The 22,778-nt window shown below is 46.8% G+C and overlaps 1 protein-coding gene across 1 annotated transcript in view; it reads left to right on the top strand.

The window, feature by feature from the left end:
* The window catches only part of FBXL13 (F-box and leucine rich repeat protein 13), a 1,108,093-nt gene that overhangs the window by 853,814 nt on the left and 231,501 nt on the right, over window positions 1–22,778 (top strand). The window contains exon 18 of the mRNA XM_069229683.1: window positions 9,674–9,757. Within this exon, the coding sequence (XP_069085784.1) occupies window positions 9,674–9,757 (84 nt within the window). The remainder of the gene's footprint in view (window positions 1–9,673; window positions 9,758–22,778) is intronic.

The following is a 22,778-nucleotide window of genomic DNA, read 5'->3' as shown; positions in this document are numbered from 1 at the left end:
TACTTACTAAAGATTTCTGTTATCTCAATGCACCTTCAGAGGGAAGAAAATAACGACAGTAGGCAAAATAGGGGGTGTTGGAGTCCAGTCAGTGGGTGAGCAACTGTGTCTGACGTTCCTCAGTCTCATCTCCTGTCCTGAGTTGAGTTCAGTTACATACAAGTATGAATAGTTTGCTCATGAAACATTCATTGTACTGCATGTATATGGGTTTAAATCCAAGGTTTGGTGTGAGGGTGTTACCGAGTCTGTGCTCATTGGTTTATCCAGTTCGCTCCTGTTGAGAGGAGGACTCTGGCTGGGGGTTGTCTTACTCAGTTACCATTTTCTGCTGGAAAGTAGGATCTTTGTCCCGGTATGCTTTTTGAGTGGTGCATATGACATTGCATTACAAGCCTAGGTATCCACCCTCCCCCCACAATGTTAGATACTTTCTAGCAGGATTCTGCGGTCAACAGTGTGTTAAGCAGAAGAGAAGCCAAGTCATATTAAGGTAGTTGTGTTGTCCTGCTCTAGGGTGAGAAGGAGCTCATTCATATTGGCTAAGATAGTTTTGGAGTCCCTTGAAAGGCATAATCCTAACTGATGGTTATGGAGAAGGTTATTGAGTTCAGCCTACATACATAGGGGGTCATTCTGACCCTGGCGGCCGGTGACCGCCAGGGTCACCGACCACGGGAGCACCACCAACAGGCTGGCGGTGCTCCCAAGGGCATTCTGACCGCGGCGGTTCAGCCGCGGCCAGAAAGGGTAAACCGGCGGTCTCCCGCCGGTTTACCACTGCCCTACAGAATCCTCCATGGCGGCGGAGCGCGCTCCGCCGCCATGGGGATTCTGACACCCCCTACCGCCATCCTGTTCCTGGCGGGTCTCCCGCCAGGAACAGGATGGCGGTAGGGGGTGCCGCGGGGCACCTGGGGGCCCCACAAAGTATTTGAGTGTCTGCCATGGAGACACTGAAATACGCCACTGCACCCGTCGCACCCCTGCAACTCCGCCGGCTCCATTCGGAGCTGGCATCCTCGTTGCAGGGGCATTTCCGCTGGGCCGGCGGGCGCTCTTTTGGAGAGCGCCCGCCGGCCCAGCGGAAATGTAAGAATGGCCGCCGCGGTCTTTTGACCTCGGTGCGGTCATTTGTCGGCGGGACTATGACATAGTCAGAATCAGGGCCATAGTCTTGTTGCCTCCCTGTCTTTGATTTCACAAAGGAGCAGGAAGCTGGAGATAGGCCGTGTAGTTGGCCTGTACTTTTGAGTTCACAGTACGTCTTTTTTCAAAAGGGGAGATGGTGGTGTGTTTCAGAGGGCAGAAGCACTGATGAAGTTAGCGATGTCAGCCACAAGGAGGATATTGTTTAAGGCATTCAGTTGAGCAAGGCACCACAGGCACATTAAGATCTCTGCATTTGCAATTGGCACAAAGGACAAGAAGGAGGATTGTTGCAGAAGAAGTGAAATGTGTGCATACAGGGTGTTCATGAAGGATTAGTGTGAACATTTGCTTTGCACACTTTTTGGCACAGTACTGTTGGACAGTTCTGGTAGATTTTCTTTGTCTGATTGGGGACTGGTGTATGTTTTTTGCAATGCAAGCCTTTTCAGCTGTATATCACTTTGTGGTAGTCACCGATAGTGCATTTTGGTCTGTAGCTTGCCCCACTGCCATTCCAGGTTTCAATTGCCATGTATTAGTTCAGCAAGAGCCCAACTTGAGCTTTCTGTGTTTTTCTGGTACTTTTATGTTTAGGGCAAAGGTTATGCTTAGGGATTTCTTAAAAACCAAATTTCATTGATTATAGGTAAAGGTAACATAAAATAGCAGAACAAAATGCACAGTGTAGTCACAATTCGATAGTTTATTTGTTCAACAATAACAATCACATTAATGCAGATTAGCTGTCTGCTAGGCCACAATAATCCAACCATTGCACCCAAATTTTATGGCATTTCTGAGGTCAGATGTTGATTATTCAGATAAGCTCCTGTATTTCTGCATATCTGTCCGTAGCTTTCCTCTAAGCAGTCATTGAGGGGGAGTTAGGTGAATTCCAAAACTGTGTAATGTTTCACTTGTTGAGCAGGGTCCCAATACCTACCAATTTACTGTCTCCTGTGTATCCACCCAGGCCCTTTAACATGCCCAGTACCTCTATTTGGGGCAAGGCATAATCTGACCTACCAATAACGTTCTATAGATTGAATCTGATCTTAGACTAGTCGCATGCAATGACTGGGCACTCCAACACTATAGGGAAGAAGGCACTGCCTGTATCCTCACATGGAAAGCATTTTAAGCGATGAAAGCCAATCAACTTTCCACTGCTCTCTAGAGGTAAAATAAGTAGCATGCAGACAGTTGTAGGAGGCACAGCTGCAAGGCTATAGTTAACACCCGAGGGGCCACATTTAGCAACTTCAAAGTTGCATCTGAAAGGACCACCAAGGATTCTTAGCACTCTTTTAGACCCTTGAATAGATCAGGGGCATTTATGATTAAGGAGTTATATGTAAGCAAAGTACTGCCTCACTCTAACGACCTCTGGGAGCATCTAAAGGGCAGAACACAGGGGATATGCTTAAGTATGGTGGTGATACAATAGTGCGTGGCAACTCCATAGGTATTTGTAGAATTGTGACCTATGCAGATCAAATTCTGTTTGGAGGGTCTGAAACTTTCATCTGTGTCCCTGCCAGACATCTCCTAATCTGGCCATGCAAATGCAATCCCATCCCACAAACCGCAAAAAGTGAGCACTGTGAGAGCCACTGACCCCAGCATAGAGGAGTCTCCAATAAGGTTTTGTCTGATAGAGACTTCTAGCAGATTCTTTACCTTTGAATTTCCCAGGCATCAGACTGGATCCATAAGATGTTCATGAGCAGTACCCTATGCACTGGTAGTTGACATCGACCGGCTCCGTGTGTTGTCATCTATGCCGAAAGTGACGTTGCGGTTCCCATACAGGTGCTACCCAGGTGTGCTGACATCAGTTTTTTTATTTCTGTGCCTACCAGTGCTGATCCACAGAAGAGCTACCTCTACGTCATTTTTGGACTTGCTTTTTTTGACGTGTTGTCAAGACTTTCTGAGGATTTCCTCCTGGTGTATTACAGAGAATGTCATCCAGGAAGACTGGATTCAAGCCTTGCGGATCCTCATTAGCTGATGTCGGGGACAGACCTGCACCTTGTCTGAGTGTGGTGTCTGGAAGGCGACCATGACTCAAAGTTGTGCTCTGATTGCTGCACCATGTACCCGAAAGCTTTGAGGGAGCGGTCCCTAAATCTCATAGCGGCCCAGCATGTGTCTCCGCACAAATAGAGGTCCCATTTGAGAGCAAGCTTCGGGGATCAGTCGCAGAGCCCTAAGTCGTCATCATCCCAATCAAAGTCTTCAGGATGGTCGGGTAAGTCGAGGCACAAAAAGAAGAGTAAGAAGTCAAAGCAATATTAGACTTCACCTCTACTCTCTTGCCCGACGAGGGATCGTTGACATTCTAGGCCTGGTTCCTCAGAGCCTGTACCTGGACCTACTCTCTGCCTTCCCTACTTTATGGGAGCTGTAGCAAACCCCGCCCAACTGAAGGAGTTTTATGAGGCCATGCGCCTCATTTTTATGCAGCCTGACTCTGGTTCCGTGCCGGTGGCTCGGGCCGCCAGGAATCCATTCTTGGATACAGACTGGCACTGGTCATACCATCTCGACCTTCCCCAGCACTGGTCCTGATGTTGATGCTCCTGATACATTATCCCCATTGTGATCCCAAACACGGAGTTGGAGGGGCATCGCATGACAGCGCATCAGATGCCAGCAGGAACTTAGAATATCAGCCCTATGGAGAAGACCCAAATATGGACTGGTGTGAGGAATCGTGTGAAGCCAGTGGACTGGATACTTCCCCAGATACTGGTATGCTTTCACCCCCCACCATGGCTACCAAGGAGGGAGCTTCATGTGCATGGTGGTGTGGAGGGCGGCTGAGTTCCTTGACTGTCAGTTGCCCTTGATGGCAGTCAAGACTAACATATTGGCACAGGTATTGCAACCAGGATGTTCCTTGTTAGAATCCCTGCTCCTGTTCAATGATGCCCTTACTGGCATTGTGTTTGAAACGTGGTTCAAACTCAACACAGGGCTCGTGTGAATAGGATGATTGCCCCACCCCACCAAACTTCCTCACCCAACACTCTACTCCAGAGAGCTTGGTGGTCCAAGCCTCAACATCTACCGTCCTTCTGGATAGGGAATCCAAGAGGATGGACTCTGTGGGGAAGAGGTTTTTTTTTTGCAGTGCCTTGCGGTCTGTGAACACCACTTGCCTTGAGGGTGCTTACTCCCACACTCTGTAGGACACGGTTGTGCAAGTGCTGCCACAGGTCCCAAAGAATACCTGGGCTGTACTCTCTCAGACTGTTGCAGATGGGATAGATGCAACAAAGTTTACAATACGATGTGGACTCGACACAACCGACTCACTGGGCGGAGCGATGTCATCGACGGTGGCCCTGAGGCGTAAACGGGGTTGAGGACATCTATCTTTTCGGGAGATGTCCAAGCTTCCTTTATGAACATTTCCTTCGATGGCACCCATCTCTTCAGAGACAAGACCAATTTGGCGCTGGAGCCTTTTAAGGACTCTTGGGCTACATTCAAGTCCTTGGGCCTCTCAGTGGGCCCTCGTCATCCCCAATTTGCCTTTTGCTCCTTTCATGGCTACAGAAGGGGCTTCTAGTCCCACCAGTTCCCTCCCAACCACCAAGCCACACCTGTTTCCCAGCCTCTGTGTGGCCAAGGGTGCGGTACCCACAAGCCATGTGGGTCACATAGCCAAAGGTCTGGTCAGTCCACCACCCCCAGCAACTGCAACCTCCACACCTTCCCAATCTGCCCCTTTATTATCATGGGCACCCAGTTGGCGGCAGATGCGTCATCACCTGCCCCACTGGCAGTCCATAACATTGGACAGGTGGGTGATGCAAATTGTCCGAAGGGGCTACCCCATCCCCTTCAAACCTATCCCTCCCTCCATGCCACCATCCCATGACCAGCTGACAGAGGATCATATGCCCCTTCTCTGTGAGGAGGTTTTAGCTCTCTTGTCCAAGGGAGCCATAGAGAGGGTCCCGTTGGAAAAAGTAGTTTGTGGTTGCTATTCCCGCTACTTGCTGGATCCCAGTAAGCCAAAGGGCCTTCGTCCTATTTTAGATCTCCGAACCCTCTACCTCTTCCTCAAGAAGAAGAAATTCAGAATGCTCGCTTTGGCTCAGGTCTTGTCTGCCCTGGGCCCAAGAATCTGGATAGTAGCATTGGACTTGCAGGACGCATATTTCCACATTCCCTTCCTGATGCCCACAGGCGTTACCTGTGGTTTACAGTAGGCAACAAGCACTTTCCTTTGGCCTTACCAGTGCCCCTCGGTGTTCACCAAGGTGATGGTGGTGGTTGCAGCTCATCTGCGGAGATCAGGGGTGCCAGAATTCCCCTGTCTTGACGACTGGCTGTTGAAGGCAAGCTCGCCCCAGGCTGTCGTCTCACACCTCCAGACTTCAGCGGACCTTCTGCATTCACTGGGATTCACTATCAACATGACAAAGTCACATCTGACCTCTTCTCAGACACTCCCTTTCATTGGAGCTGTTCTGGACATGATACAGTTTCAGGCATATCTTCCCGAATGGCGAGTCAAGGATATTCAGTTTGTGATACAGATGTTTCAGCCTCTATCCTGGATTTCGGTGAGATTGACTCTGAGGCATCCTGCTAGTGACACATGCCTGCTGACATATACAGAGTCTGCAGTGGGACCTGAAGTTCCAGTGGACGCAGCATCAGGGGAATCTCACAGACATGGACCAGATTTCAGTGGGAACTGCGCAAGACTTTTAGTGGTGGCTAACAAACAGAGATTGGGTCAGAGGCAGACCCTCTTCCTTCCCCAACCAGATCTCACAGCAGCGACAGATGCATCACTCCTGGGAGGGAGCAGCCATCTGGGAGAGGTGGAGATCAGAGAACTTTGGTCTCTGGCTAAACCTGGATGCCACATCAACCTGCTGGAGCTTCTAGCGATCTGACTTGCTTCAAAATTATTTCAATCCTCCATCACAGTGAGGCTAGAGCAGATGTTCAAGGACAACACCACCGCCATGTGGTAGTACAACAAACAGGGCGGGCTGGGGCCGTGGACCCTTTATCAGGAGGCCCTGCGTCTCCAGACTTGGCTGGTACAACAGGGCATTTCCCTTGTAGTTAAACACCAGGTGGGATCTCTGAACAACAAGGCAGACAAACTCAGCTGTCGATACCTAGCAGATCACAAATGGTGTGTCCACCTGTAGGTGGTGCAAGGCCTCTTTCAGCAGAGGGGAGAGCATTGGATAGATCTGTTTGCCACCGCTGAGAATGCGCGATGCTGGTAGTTTTGCATGCTGGAGTTTCCAAAGCGGCTGTCTTGAAAAGACGCTTTTCATCTTGAGTGAAGCTGAAGCCTCCTGTACGCCTTTCCACACATACCACTGCTGCCCTGAGTCCTCAAGAAGATCATGAATGAATGGGCTTATCGTTCTTGTGGCTCTGGACAGGGCACGGAGAGTCTGGTCCCCTGAGCTATTGTGCATTGCCATCGATCCTTCGATCAGGCTGCCTATTAAGGAAGATCTTCAGTCACAGCAAGAAGGGAGGGTCCTTCACCCGAACCTGTCCATGCTCTGCCTTCTTGCACGGAGATTGAGCGGCAGCAGTTGACAGCTTTCGATCTTCCTCCTGAAGTCTGTCAAGTTTTCCTGGCAGCCTGGTGTCCCTCTCTAAGACAGTATACGGCTGCTGTTGAAATAAATTTGTGGCGTATATGCAGAGAAACATATTGATCCTCTTTCGGCCCCTCTTTCTAAAGTCTTGCTCTTCATTCTTTTCCTTTCCCAGCAGGGCTCTGCTCTGGGCACTCTTAAAGGCTATCTATCTACTCTTTCTGCCTTCTTGTAACTGCCTGACCAACCCTCCTTGGACAAGTTCCCTATTTTACATAGGTTCCTAAAGGGTCTTGGTCATCTTTTCATCCTTCACCATTTTAATGCTTCAGTGGGCTCTCAATCTGGTTTTAACGTTCTTAATGTGTGCTTCTTTCAAGTCTCTCCACAGTTGTGCCCTCAGGCTTCTGATGTTATGGCAATTATATCTGCCCGCAGGGTAAGTGAGTTGCTGGCCTTTTCATCCAAGCCTCCTTACCTCTCTGTCTACCCTGACAGATTGTTGCTTCGAACAAGAGTCTTCTTTTTGCTGAGAGGTTGTCACCCCATTTCATGTAGGCCAATCCATCACATTGCCTCAGTTGTTCGCTTCTCCACATCCCTTTTGAAGAAGAGGAGTGATTCCATGTTTTGGACCCAAAAAGACAATTGTTGTTCTACCTTGCTCAAACACAAGAGTTCTGAGTAGACAACCAACTCTTCGTGGGGTATGCTGGTTCGAAGAAAGGTCGAGCAAAGTAAAAGTGGACCATCTCTAGGTGGGTCATGCTCTGCATTCAAATCTGCTATGCATTAGCCAAGAAGCAATCACTTGAGGGCTTGCAAGCTCATTCCACCAGAGCAAAAGCAGCAACCACTGCGTTAGCACATGGAGTTCCGATCCTGGACATCTGCCAGGCAGCAACATGGGCATATCTACACACGTTTACAGAACACTACTGCCTGGACAGCCAGGTCTGTAGGAATGGGCACGTTGCCCGTTCTGTCCTACAGGACATTTTGGTCTGAAATTTGTCTCACTGACTCACCTCCATGGAGGTATTGTTTAGGTATCTATTAAAAGGTAAGGATTCTGTAGCTAGAAGTCTCTATCAGATGAACAAGTTACTTACCCACAGCATACAGTGCTAGGTGGTCTTGGAGACCTCTTTCATTGAAAACCCCATATTTGTGCATTCCCTTGGATGCACATATGCAGGGGTTCTATTGTTAGGACAAAGTAGCGGGGATAGGAGGCAGCCAAGCCTAGTGCCATGACCTGTTGGGAAAGGGGCAATAGACATTCATTGACCTTTATTTGAGCCTAAGGTTGGGTATACAGGATCCTATTCAGAGATAGAAAACATTGTCCAAAACTCATTTTCATCAACACTTTAAAATAAGACTAATCTATTGAGTCAAAGGCTTTTTCAAAGACTGAGCATTAGAGCACCATTGTCTAGTACCTTTGAAGCCTATGTTAGCATTAGGTGCACTCTGCAGGTTCTGTGGTGCGTCCTGAGGTGTGGAATGATACCACATTGGTCGGGATGAATCAGAGTGAGGATCAACTGATGCAGGTGTGTGACTACAATGTTACCATGGATCTTAATCACTGAATTAGTGAGGGATATGAGATGATAGGAGTGACAGCTGTCTGTTGGAAGGCAGGGCTTCTTGATAACCACTACATTTGGTAGGTCTAGACCAAGTGGAAACTGACTCATCCTCCTGATCCTCTCCCTGAGTAAAGACCCAGCAACCACCAAGGACAAGTTCTAAAGATGCATGAAAGAGGTGGTACCTGGAAGAACAACAGCTGTCTCAAACTCAACAGCAACAAGACAGAAGTACTCATTATCAGGAAAGGAAAGGACACCCTCTGGAACATGGTGCCAACTGAGCTGGACCCAAACCCACCGAACATGCCCGCAAACTCTCTATCATCCTCAACAGCCAGCTATCCATGAAGAAGCAGGTCAGTGCTGTCTCCTCTGCTTGCTTCCTCACACTTCGAATGCTCAGGAAGGTCTTCAGATAGCTCCCACCCAACACCAGGCAGACAGTCACAGCAACTTCCTCTGTGTAGGAATAACCACCCAACTCATGACATATCTCCATATTATCCAGAACACAGCAGCCAGACTCATCCTGAAGCTCTCCAAAGGGACTCACATCCCCCACACCTCAAGAAACTCCACTGGCTACCAATAGTTCAAGCAGCTCACCCACGCGTACAAGGCAGTACACAACGAAGGACCAGCATACTTTAACAATCAAATGAACTTTCACCGGCCTACCAGGAAACTCCGTCCGAATCCTTCTCCCTAGCAGTCACCCGATGCTTCCACTGAATGAACAGTGCAGGCCGCTTCTTCTGCCACCTGGTGGCTAAGACCTGGAACAGCATCCCACTGCCACCTGTTGGCTAAGACCTGGAACAGCATCCCCCTCACCACCGCTCCAGCGGTTCAGGAAGGACCTCAAGACCTGGATGTTCAACCAATAGGAGAACATACAGCTTGCTCTCCCAGCACCACGGGACCCTCATGGGTGATGCAGACACGATCTACAAATCCTGATTGATTGATTGACTGATTTAGGAGGTGAGGGCGCAGGAGTGATTTGAACTTTCTATAATATCATAAGCGGTCCACTATTGGACGGTTAAATCTTAAACTGCTGCGACCTAATACAGCTGCTATAGGAAGTTTATTTTTTGTTAAGGTGGAGAGGACAGTTTGTGTGACATGAATTCATGTTGCTTCTTTGATACATTTGTAAAGTAGACCAACATTTTAAAAATTTCATAATCACTTCATTCAAACCAAATTAAGATTCTGCTGTCTAATAGCATCTTCCTCACTTATCGTTTTTTTCCCACTGTCATAGTCTCCATTTATGTTGTTTACAGCATCATCCAGTAAACAATGTGTTATTATTTGCAGGGATTGGCAGCACTGGGTGCAAACAGCAACCTTAAAGAGCTGATTGTATCCGAATGTCTTGGGATCACAGATATTGGGATTCAGGTAAGCATGTAAACATGTGTCTGGTGCAAATTCATAAGTACGTGGAATGAAAAGAAAAAGAATTCTGGGTCATAAAAAGTGTTTTCTCACTGTAACCACAGGCAACGCATAATAAAATCTCTAAAATCAAAGCTACAAAGTTTAAGCAGCTCTATAACCAGCTCTATTAAGCTTCCTGTTGATGTTAGAGATTTCATACTACAAACGTGATAATGTTAATTTAGTAAGATTTATTTGCATTGCATTATGCTTAGCGTGATTTCAATGTATTTTTAAAATGGAGTTCAAGGACTACTTGATTATTCCTGATATTTCAGACTTTTCAACAGATCTGTTACATTGTGCAACGTGTCACTTAATTTTGAGAAAGGAGACCGGTTGTTTATTCGCTAATAGAGCAAACAGGTCACTGAGGGAATTTCCCACTTGCAGATGTAATATCTTTATGTTAATCTGGAAGAGTGTGCCTAGCCATAGATTATACATTTTGTAAGAAGGAATAATGCTGAGCAAGCATCAGTTTAGGTACATCAATATGGTCGGTATAACAAATTGATTATAAGTCATTGTTATGCTTGCTTTCTATGAAGAACCATCTTTTTGAAGTCTTTCATGTAGTGGAATAACCTTTAAGTTACTTCTTTAGAGAAAAACTTAAATGCACATTATCTGCTATCTAAATAAATTATAAGGGCACATGAATTAAGTAAACAGAAAAGGAAGGACTTGTATAGTAAGCCCACCTTCGGCGGGGTCACGAAGAATGAAAAAAACACCTGTGAATTTTCTGAGTGAATGGAAATTTGTGGTCAAGAACTTTAAGTAAGGCGACTGGCACACAGATTTTTAAGTGCCTGAATGGCACTTAAATTGACATTGTGTTGTTGAGGTCAAGATGGAAGAATCCCATTTGTGTTGTTGCCAGCCCAGGGGACACCAACACTCCTAACAGAAAATGTGTGGAATGTAGAAGTGATCTTTAACGCAGATTTAATATTCATCCTCCAATTAGACAATGTAGTAAAATAAACCAACTTTAAAATGTCAAAAGTTCACAAGGTCCTACATTTGGCTCAAGTACTACACAGAGTGAAGCTAAACCAATAACGTAACATGACGAGATCCCATGACAAGATCAATAGTTGTTGCTTGTTTGGAGTATTTTAATAACGTGTACAGTAGCCTATCCAGGGAATCCATCTACAGGCTGCAGCGCACACCCTCAAGGTTCATTTTATTTAAGAAGAGGAAAATACAAACCTACTGTCAAAACACACTGCTGCCTCTCTAGAAAATCTAGGAACACATTTAAAATAGCAAGGCATCTGGAACAAGAACCTAGGATACATGCCGAGACAGGTCAAACATTATGTACAAACAGCCAATGCAGTAACCCTCTGCCAACTGAAATTCATAAAATTCTTAAACATAGTGGAAGATTCTGGCGAGGTATTACTCACGATAGGTAATCTCTCTGACCAGTGCCCATCATCCCAAACCTTTTCCCTCAATAATGTGGAAACTAAAACTCTACCAACTGGTCAGAGTGATTCATATGCTTGTGCATCCAGACCACAATGGGTTTATCCTAGTGGAAGTACGAAACACTGCATCAGTATGAAATCCTTGCCTGAACTAGATCGCCCTTGCTGGAGCACACAAACTGGCCTGTCCACGTGCTTTTATGGTGGCTGAACTTGAAAAGCAATTTGACTACGTTAGTTGGAGTTTTTATGGCAGGTTTTAGTAAAAATGACCTCAGGCACCCTTATTTCACATCAAGCTGCACTTTAAGACCTACAAGCGCATGTCTGTATCGGTGGGCGGTTCCCACCCTTTTTCTATTGGGAGGGCACTAGGCAGGGATCCCCTCTTTCTCACTTATTATTCACAGTATTTTTAGAAGCACTTGCAACATGGATCTATTGTAATGCGTAGGTGCAGGCATTTTGTGAGAGGGAGACTTCAAAGACCACATATCCTTCTTTATAGGTGATATTCTGCTTTTTGTTCACCATCCTCAATGTACTGGGCTAAAGCTGATTGTAATGCTGAGTCATTATCTATAGGCCTGTGGGTTTCATGTTAAGTAGGTCTAATTGGTCTTAGTCCAGATCCAAGGGACTTGGCAGACAAGTTGCTGCCCCAGACGTGAATACTTCGGAGTCTACATAGTCCTAGAGGAGAAACAGTGCTGAGACCTTAACATGACACCTTAACGTGAACGGATAAATAAAGCTGTAATAGGTTTGAACAGTTTTCCCATCTCCATTCTTGGAAGGGTGATGATATACAAAATTGTTCCACTTTCCGAAATCCTTTGTTCTTCAAAACTACTTTTACAAATTCCCACAGCATTTATTTGACTGGATGCGTGCAGTTGCACAACTTCATGTGGTCTGGCAAACAAGCAAGAATTGCTTTCAACAAATGTACCCAATTGGTATGCTCAGGGCCTGATTTAGGGTTTGGCGGAGGGGGTTACTCCATCACAAATGTGACAGGTATCCCATCCGCCATATTTCGATTCCATTATTTCCAATGGAAATCGTCATATAGCGGACGGGATATCTCTCACATTTGTGACAGAATAACCCATCTGCCAAACTCGAAATCATGCCCCTAGTAGGAATGAAAATGGCAGAGATAAGACTCTGTTATTGGATTTACTAGTTAGCTGTTGTAGTGATTGGCTGCTTGAAGACATTACACACCAAGCAATTCAACTTGGGCAAGACCTGTTGGAAAAAGCCAGAGTTCTGGGGTTTGTGTGTATATGAACCCCAATTTCCAAAGGAAATGCCTCCATGATGAAAGTGATTCTATACTGATGGATTAAAGATGTCTGTTGGATAGCGTGGGATTATAGATTCACTCAAAAAAAAACACTTTAGCAAGGGGCACCAATAAAGGCCCAAAGAACATGCTGCACAGTCTTTCATTCTAATAGTTTAGACAGTTAGCCCATTTGTATAATACACTCAAAACACACAACATTAGGTGTTAAGGCGGCAACAGCTTCATAATGCTACTTAAAATAAAGAGTGAGTTCACAGCATTAAACTTTACCCTGCTCTCCAAAATGCTAATGGTGTATACATCCGTACGTGATGATATATCCTTTGAGCCATTCTTCTCTGGTCTTTTCATTCAAGTCAGTAGTATGCCAGGCAGCAAAAGCACCTATGTTTTTCTTACCAACTGCATAGCTTAAGTTCAGAATGCTGACAGAAATTATACAGTTGCACTCATGTCACCCAGGAACCCTTCTTGCCGTCCTAAGAAATATTGCTGGAACTGGCACTGGCTGCTTGGGAGAAACCATTTTTTATGCTCAGCAGTTCAAGATTATTGCTTTGCATCACAGGTCTCCACAGTCCAATTACAAGTTCTTATCAATGACTTCTTCTCTGGAGAGGGCGGTGGTTCTAGTGTCATCATAAAATCAAAACCCTACTGCCCTTCCAGACCCTGAGTCTGCACAACTTATCTCAATGAACCAAAAGGTTTTTGCTTCAGAAAGCTTAGCCATGTGCACTGCAGATGCCACATGCCTCCTTTGATGGTAAACCCAGAGCTTTCAGAAATAGCACATAGGGCAATAGTAAATCTTGTGGATCACCTGAAGAACCTTTCTGAGCCCTGATGAGTGACTGTTTAGATGCTTCCAAACAGATTCTTTAATGTACCAGGATTCATCGGACACAGTGGCTTGATCCATCTTTCTGATGGCTGCTCTGCACAAGCACAACATCAATATTGCTAAAGCTGGGTCTTCCCTGGAGCATTTAAAAAAATTGCCTCATCGAGGCTCTCTTTCTGGGCACCACCACCGTAGCCAAGCAGATTCCCCAATATTGATGCTTTCTGGGATTTTCCAGGGGCCAACCCACATAGCGACAACAGTCATCCCAGTCAGCCAAGGCCCAACATTTCTACCTGTCCTTTGAGAAAGAGGTAAATTTAAGGGATGCCAGAAAAAATATTAACAGCTCCAACATCAGCTTCTACTATGGGGGAGTATTTTTTTTTCAGACTAATTGGGAGATGTGAGAAATTAAGTTGTTGGTTGGCTAGGGTGTGAGCTCTGGTCGAGCAACAGCCACATTCTTTGCAGAGTGAGCCACAAAAATTCAATAAATTAACCTGTGCTTAGCTCTGGGTGGGTCAAAAAAGCCATTAGGCTAAACGTATAGGCAATGTGTGAAGTATTTATGCATCATACAAACAGTAAAAAAGTGAAAACACAACACAATAAAAAATCCCAAACCAATTTAGAAAAATAATCAGTCAATCAAATATTTGTAGAGCGTGACTTTTCACTGGGGGGCGTCCCAATGTGCTGAAGTGGGGCACGGGTCAGTCGAAGAGCTAGGTCTTGAGGTCCTTCATGAACTGAGCCAGCAAGGGTGACTGCCTGAGATGAAGTGGCAGCGTGTTCCAGGTCTGCACGGTGAAGTAGGAGAAGAATCTTCCTCCAGCCATGTTCTTCCAGTCCTAGGGGTGGTGTCGAGGGCCAGTTGAGCAGAGCAGAGTTGCCTGTGGAGTGCATAGAAGTAGAGGTGGTGGTTGTGGTAGACAGGTCCAATTTTGTGAAGGGACTTCTAAGCATGTGTCAGGAGTTTGAAAGTGATGCGTTTGTTGATGGGGAGCCAGTGTAGGTCTCTCAGTTGGGCAGAGATGTGGCTGTGGCGGGGATGTCCAGGATGAGTCTGACCGCGGTGTTATGTATTCCCTGGAGTCTTGTTTGGAGTTTCTTGTTGATGCCTGCATAGTGCGTTGCTGTAGTCTAGTTTGCTGCTGAGGGTTCAAGGCAGGCTCCAGACAGCAAAGCAATCCTTCCAGGTAGAGCAGTAGACTGGTAGAGTGCATAGCAGGTCACAGCATCAGGCAGTCCTGTGAGAACTCCACAGGTCCAGTAGTGAACTAAAGAGTAGGTCTGAGAGCCCTATTTGTATACCCTGGTACCCTGCTCCTACAATGTGGGAAAAGTTTCTGGAACGGTCCTTTGAAGTTTTAGGAGTTTCTTGTCTCCACTGCCCTGTCTCCAAGCTGACTCCACTGACAATACAGGGTTATTAAACCTATTGTGAGTAACCAGAGCATAACCTATTCATGGGCAAATGGGGCTGTGCTCAGCTCCGCGCAGCTCCCCCAAATTCTGCCACTTGATGGAGCATTCAGGCTCTGCTAGTATTGCTATTGTGTGACTGTCAGGGGTGAATTCACAAAGTCTAAACTGTCAGTTACACCAAGTCAAGTGACCTAAGACAGGCTGCAGGCACAGAGAGCTAAGTGCGGAAAAAATGCCCCCCCAGGGTACCTACAGGCCGGGCCGGGATCAAAACTGATCCCGGCCGTGAGACTGATGCAACCAGAGTTTCCGGGTCACTTGACAACACTGCAGCAAATCTACATCTTTGGTGAGACCATGCTGCAGTTTTTCGATACCTACCTACTCTCTGGACTGCCTTTGGGCCCTAAACATCCAAAGGGGGTGAAACCTGGTAAGGACCCTCTGTATTGTGGGTCATATCGCCCCCTTTCCCTGATAAATTTAAACAATAAGATTCTGGCCAAAATTATCATCACCCGCCTCTCCCTCTTGTTGGATAGGATTATCTCCCCGCTCAGTCTGGCTTTGTTCAACACCGTTCTACCTCCATCAATCTTTGCACTGTCTTTGCAGTGCTAAATAGAGTGTCCCCTGAGGTTCAGGCAGCGATTGCCTTATTGGATGCGGAAAAGTGTTTCGATTCACTTGAGTGGCCTTTTTAACACAATGTCCTAAGTAAGCTCGGGTTCCCCCGGGGCTCCACCAAACTGATTTCCCTGTTGTATTTGCAGCCCACAGCAGCCATACGGCTTAATGGAGAGCTCTCCTCCTTTTTACCCATAGCACACGGCAGGGTTGTCCTCTGTCTCTTTTGCTCTTTATTCTGGCAATGGACCCCCTGGTGTGCCACTTACGTAAGGGACATTTCCACAGGAACTGCAATCGACCAGTGGACCGCTCCTGGTATCCCTATATGCAGACAATATTTTGCTTTTCGTCCACCATCTGGACACTAACCTTGCACCAATAGTGGAAGAAGTGACTCGCGTCGGCAAATTCTCTGAGCTGCATATAAATTGGAGTAAGTCTTAGCTTTTTCCGTTGACTGACATTACCCATCCACCTGAGGCAGAGTTCCCGTTGTTCTGGTGCTCTGACTCGACAAAATAATTAGGTATTCATGTACACAGAGACAAGGAGCAGGTGCTACGCTCAATTATGGACCTGCGGTGGAGAGACTCACCGCCCAGGTGGATAGATGGGTAAAGCTGCTGATCTCTATGGCGGACCAGATATCGTTCATTAAAATGGTGGTTCTCCCACAATTTTTGTATCTATTTTTTAATATCCCGATCCAGCTTATTAACTCCTTTTTTGTGTCACTTCCTAGCTTGATTATCCGACAGGTATGAGCGGATAGACGTCCGTGCATTCGACTGGAGGTCCTCACTCTCCCATATGAGCGGAGTGGATTCCGGTCCCCCACTTCCAGCTCTACTACTTGGTGGTGCAATGTCAATATATTTATCACTTGTATCATCCCAATGCCTCCCTTCCCTACTCCATCCCAGAGTGGGACTTGTCGGCTCCTGTCCCGCTGAACGCCCTCTTGCCTGGGGGGGTTCTGCTACATTGCAGAGATATTCAAACTCTTTCCACAACTAAAGCAATAAGTAATGGCGCACGTGTAAATACAGTAATTCAGTACATAAAGTGTCCACACACAATATGGACACTTTATGTACTGAATTACTGTATTTACATGTGTGCCATTACTTTTTGCTTTTGTTGGATAACCTGATGTTATCGTTTAAGACGTTGGGGGGTGAAACCTTAGTTTTGTGCACCGTGTTTTTATTAATTTTGCCAGGGATATTTGAAGTGAAAATAGGAGCGCCATTTCACTCACTATTTCACCCTCATTTGTATACTCTTTCCACAACTAGCTGAGCATGGTGTAAACTGGCTCGCTGGCTTCACTGAGACACATTGTATTTCCCAGCACTGACATTGAATAATAATACACTGGTTCAGCGTACATTAGTATTTTTCAACTTCATACCTTTGGTGATGTTTTCCCGGATGACCACATATTTTCACGCACTACAGATGCTCATTTCACAGACGGCACACAAGTACAACACTTTGTACTATGTCTACAACGTGCTAGGCGTGCACGCTACCCTACATATGCGTTGGCTTCTGGCGAGTTTGCACCACTTACCATGGTTGCTACGGCAGGCTCAGGGGCACGTTTGGTATCCAGACTCTATCTAGTTTGTATTAAGGCTCTTCCGGTTCCTGATGCTCGGCTCAGGGAATCCTGGGAGAGAGATCTGGGTCGCCCATTATCCCCAGAAGTCTGACAGGCGTGCTGTGTACAGACCAGATTCATCTCACCTAACCAGGGCCACAAACTAGTCCACTTTAAATTCCTTAGGAGGGCATAAATCACCCCCAGGGACACTGGCCAAATGGACCTGAGCAACTCTTCAGCTTGTCCCAAATGCTGTGCTTCGATTGCTCATTTTTCACATGACTTGGACCTGCCATAACATTAGTCACTTTTGGTGTGAGGTATGCAACAGATTGCCGGCTATTGTTGTTTGGCCTCTGCGACCTGATCCACTTACGGCCCTTCTCGGCTACACATGCAACTTACCAAAGCCCATTAGATGTCGCACTGCGATCTCACTCCTTTCTGCCAAACGGGAGATAGCACTTCGATGGGGTTCCTAATATGTGCCTAACATTCATTCTCGGTTGGCCAGCCACAAGTATTGCAACACCAATAGTGAACTCTACGCCTCAATACAGCCTGTGATGTCTAGGCCGAAGGATATTTGGCAACTGCTGAGGGACTACTCGACTACACTAGCCACTTCTCCTCCAACATCACAGACTTGTAATGATGCTAGTTCATGTTGAATTCATTCTTCCCATGTCATTCTGTCTGTTTCAGTACTAATTGTCTTTTGCCTGCCAAGCCTGATTGCCCTCGGATTGCAATCAGTAATACTATATATGATTTGTACTGACGTTCTACCACTTACATGTGGTAGAGTTTCCATGTTTGAACTGTATTAATATGTGTTTGTTCTTGGTATCTTTTAAAATGATAAATAAAATGTAAAAAAAACAAAAAAAAACATCCAAAGGGGCATCTAGTCAGTACATTGCTGGCAGATTGATCCCCAACACCTAGTGTACCCCTCAACCATGTTTCAGGGTCAGCTCCAACTCCTGGTTTGGAGTTAAGCCCAATTCCACCTTATAGTACCACGACTGACGTCCGGGCCCTTTGCGTCGACTGGTAATTCTTTCAGACATTGAAGTGAACCCGCAGCAACCTCAAAGTGTTTTCATATTGTTCGCATGAGGCAATGGACACTAAAGGTTTCACTTATCTCTTTCCCTTACATGAAGGACACACTTTCTTTTTTCCTGAAAACTTTCATGTCTTGTAGGACACTGCCCACTTCAATGATTTTTCAACCCACAATAAAAGTACAATCTCATCTTTTGATTGTGTTCCTTTTCATCTTCGGACAAGGACATCATGTTACTCCCAACTTCCAACTCCATAGGTCTGAAATCCCTTTCTCTGTTGCCCCTGAGGGTGGAATAATAAGAGGGGATTAAAAAGAAAGTCACATTGAGGGTTTTATAGTAGGCAGATTTTTCTTCTTTTCTAACTTTCACTCTTGAGTTCGACTTTCAACTTGGATTACCAAAGACATCAACTTTTGATTATTTGCTGGTTTAGTAACTCTAGTTAATTCATTTTTAATTTCTTCATTTACCGTTTTTCCAGAAAGAGTAAGGGAGGTAGAATAACCCAAACAGTTTATCGGGCTAAGGCTTTAAAATGAATAGTATATGCCTGCACATGGAATGATCTAGCTAAAATCCTAGGAGTTCTTCTTGAGCCATATATTTTTGATCTTCTCTGTCAAACATGCCTTTAAAAGCCTCAACAAAGGGCAGGTAGCTGTCAAGCAGGTGACTAGCTTGAAAGACTAGTGGGGTGGAGAAAGCCAAGGCAGTTCTGGTCATATTACATTACAGATAATAAATACAACCTTAGCCCTCTTGAAACACATAAGTATATGAGGCTAAGAGGTGCAATAAATTAGGCAAGAGTCCAAAAATTATTTAGGCTTTTTAGGATTGCCATTGAATGTCTTTTTATCTAACCCTGCTCAGGGAGGGACCATAGTGACCTACTGAAAGATTGGCAATGATGTTTTCATTTCTAAGAGGTTGAACAGCATCATTTTCTATTGTAAGGCATTAAACCTGTGCTGTTTGTTTCCAGTTGAAAGACAATCTTGAATTTGGTCCATGCTTGAAGTATGAATGGAATTCTTTTGGCGTGGCAGTCTTTCAAGATCAGGCCTTGTTGAGGAATTTGACAGGTATTCCGTAATGGAAATTTGATATGGAAAAGGAAGCTAAAAGGCAGAAAGTAAAACTAACTGAAGTAAAGTGGGGAATTCACCAATTTAATTCCTGACACAGAGAGTGCTTATTTTGTAAAAAATAAATAAATAAGTTCCAGAGTCCTTCTCAGAAGGCCACTGCAGCTTGCACCATCCATTGCCCCGGCCAGTGACAGTATCAATTCAACTACTACTAATCACTGCAATCCTACAAGTGTGACAAATCAGACTGTTCCAGGCCACCCAAAGCTATCAGAATTTTGTGGGTGGCAAGTATTATTCAATTTAAATGTATGCAGAATTATTAAACACTGTTGGTGTGCTCATCTCAAAATTAGACAGACATCGTCACCATGTGGTGGACTGTCATTAGTGCCAGTTTTGAGAAATAAGTGCCAGTGATGAACACCGGAAACCACTGGCTCAAATTAAGCACTGCAGGGATTACAGAGAACATATTTTAAAGGCATCTGGGTTTTATCTAACCAAGAAGGACAATCTAGAAGCTGAGCTAAAGCTTTGACTTTTCCCAGTCATCAGCTGAGCTAAAATATAGGCAACTGCTGGACCAAGTTAACATGTTAAACCAAGAATGTGTTCAAATGTTCCTCCTTTAAGTCAGAGATGCCAGCACGAAAGATTCCTCTGCTTGCAGAATACCACATTGGTAGACACCTTTGTGCAGAAAAAGACCCCAAGGAAGACACAGCATGCACCAAAAAGGACCAAACACCTAAATGCGGAAAATACCAAAGTAAAGAACTCTGACTGGGAGGGTCCAATTTTTATGAGTGAAACAGACAATCTTCTTCAACCAATACCTCTTGTTGTTACTTGCTGTCCACGTCTTCTGTTTGAAAATTGATACTGTTGCAAATGGCTTGGGACTTGGCATAATCCCCTAAAATCCTAAATGCAGTAAGTTAAAACAGACCTGTCTGCACTATTGGGCATAACTGTCCCTTGAGACACAGGATTAACAAAGAAAGTTCCAGAACCAACAACATCAAAAGCTCGGCAGAAACAGAACACAGAAGTCAAAGGACTTACCTCTGGAGACACAGGGTACAACCACGACGACATGGAGCCGAGTTGCACATATTTTCCATGCTCGTCCACCTTTTCCCGCATTACGAATACCAACGCCGGCGAAGACTACCACAGTGAGTACTGCCGCCTAGCACAAAAGGGAGGGGGGAGGAAAAAGAGTGACACACCAACACGCAACACCCCCACCCCCAACACCATACACACAACCAGATGCAGTAACATTACATATCCACCCCGTACCCCTCAGGAATAATGCAAGAACAAAATGATTGGAAGAAAGTGAGTGTAATACGATCAAAGAACATGAATAAGTGCATTAAATTACAAACGTATAAACATATTGAAAAAAGGACGGCCACTGCCCAGTCCTCAATATATGTGGGCCACAGGGCCACAACACATAGGCCAAGGCCCCACCTCACTCCTGCAACAACACGAGGAGAACACTGCAGGGGCATCTGGTCGAAAATACACAGGCACCTCAGGGGGATGGGAAATAGAGGGGCACCCAGTGGCGTAGCGTGAGGGGGTTCAGGGGGGGCCGGCCGCACCGGGTGCAACATCTGGGGGGGGGGGGGCGCGTACTCGCGAGTGCTAAAATCCACAGGTTAGGAGGGCGCAAATTACTTGCCTTGCCCCGGGTGCTGACAACCCACGCTACGCCACTGGGGGCACCTCAGCCGAAGATAGTACAACACCACTAATCCTGGAGGAGGCTACATGCCCTGTGCGATGTCCCGGGAGTGCAAGGTCACAGTCTCTCAAGTAGGTGGTTTGCCCACTGCTTGGTCCTGGGGAGTACAAAGCCACAGTCTCTCTAGTGGGTGGTTTGCCCACTGCTTGGTCCTGGGGAGTGCAAAGCCACAGTCTCTCTAGTCTCCCTAGTGGATGGCTTCTCCACTGGTTCTGGAGCGGGCATTGTGCCCAGTGTGCTTCATCCTGGGAAGGATGCGGTGAGTGGATGGCTTCTTCCACTGGTTCTGGAGGGGGCCTTGTGCCCAGTGTGCTCCACTGGTTCTGGAGGGGGCCTTGTGCCCAGTGTGCTTCATCCTGGGAAGGATGCAGTGAGTGGGTGGCTTCTTCCACTGGTTCTGGAGGGGGTCTTGTGCCCAGTGTGCTTCATCCTGGAAGGATGGGGTGAGTGGATGGCTTCTTCCACTGGTTCTGAAAGGGGTATTGTGCCCAGTGTGCTTCATCCTGGGAAGGATGGGGTGAGTGGATGGCATCTCCACTGGTTCTGGAGGGGGCATTGTTCCCTGTGATGCAGATCTTGGGGAGTGCACAATCACAGTATCTCACCTGGGTGTCAGACCCACTGGATTTGCAGGGGCCAGTACGCACAATAGCCCATGGAGGCAGGACTACACACTGTCCGCCGGCGATGATGGCTGCTCTGTGGCGGCATTGTTGGGGCTGGTGTCGGGGCTGGCAGTAGTGGGGGGAGCCTCCAGCCCATCCCCTGCATCCTCGGACGGCTGCCCACTGGGGCTGCTGCTGCTGCCAGTGGTGCTGGTGGCGGTGCTGGCAGTGGTGGGGGGAGGCTCCAGCCCATCCCCTGCAGCCTCGGCCGGCTGAACCACCATGGGTGGTGGTGGGGGCTCCGAATGTCCTTCCTGCCTGCTGGTGCAGGCCCCTTGCCCTTCCTGTATGCAGCTGTGGATTGCCCCTTCCCCTTCACACATGCAGCTGGGGGTGCCTCCATGCCCTTCCTAGTCGCAGCTGGTGGTGCCTCCTTGCCCTTCCTTGATGAACCTGTTGCAAGCACCCTGTCAGTGTTGCTGCCTAGTGCCCAGGATCCTCTCCCACCTGCAGTAGCTGTCAACACTACTGTGCCCCTGGACTGGGTGGCTGAGGTGCTTGCCTGGGTTTTCTTCACCTTGGCCTGAGGTGAAGGATGGGGGGTGGGGGGAGGGATAGGGAAGAGGTCAATGGTGGAGAGGAAAAGCTTCTTAGGGACACTGGGGTGGGAAGAGGGTGAAGGTATGGGAGTGGAGGAAGAGAAAGTGGTTGTAGGAGGTGTTTGGGTGCAGGTGCTGTGTTTGGGTGCAGGAGCTTGGGCTGAGTGCTGTTGTGAGGTGGATGGCTGTTGGGTGTCTGAGTGCTTCGTTTGGGTACCTTGGGAGGAGGGGGCACAGACACAGTGGGAGAGGACACAGGGGACGTGTGCATGGAAGTGGGGGTTGTGACTGCCAGTGGGGGGGGTGTAGTAATAGGCATGATGGTGGTAGTGGATGAGGATGTAGTGCATGCAGGTGTGAGTGTAGAAGCTACTGGGAGGGAGGTGGAGGAGGGGGACATAGTGGAGCCAGTGGATATCGGTATGTCTGCATCTGGATGGTGTTTGTGTGAGTGCCTGTGTGATGATGTGTGGTGCTTGTGTTTGCCTGAACCACTCCTGTGTGTTGTCCTGGGTGCATGCTGGTCTGCCTGTGTGCTTGGGATAGGTTGGGGTTCAGGGGAATGGGATTCGGCA

This window comes from Pleurodeles waltl, chromosome 4_1 (assembly GCF_031143425.1).
Source record: "Pleurodeles waltl isolate 20211129_DDA chromosome 4_1, aPleWal1.hap1.20221129, whole genome shotgun sequence".
Classification (NCBI taxonomy): domain Eukaryota; kingdom Metazoa; phylum Chordata; class Amphibia; order Caudata; family Salamandridae; genus Pleurodeles; species Pleurodeles waltl.
This window is presented reverse-complemented; position numbering and strand designations above follow the sequence as displayed.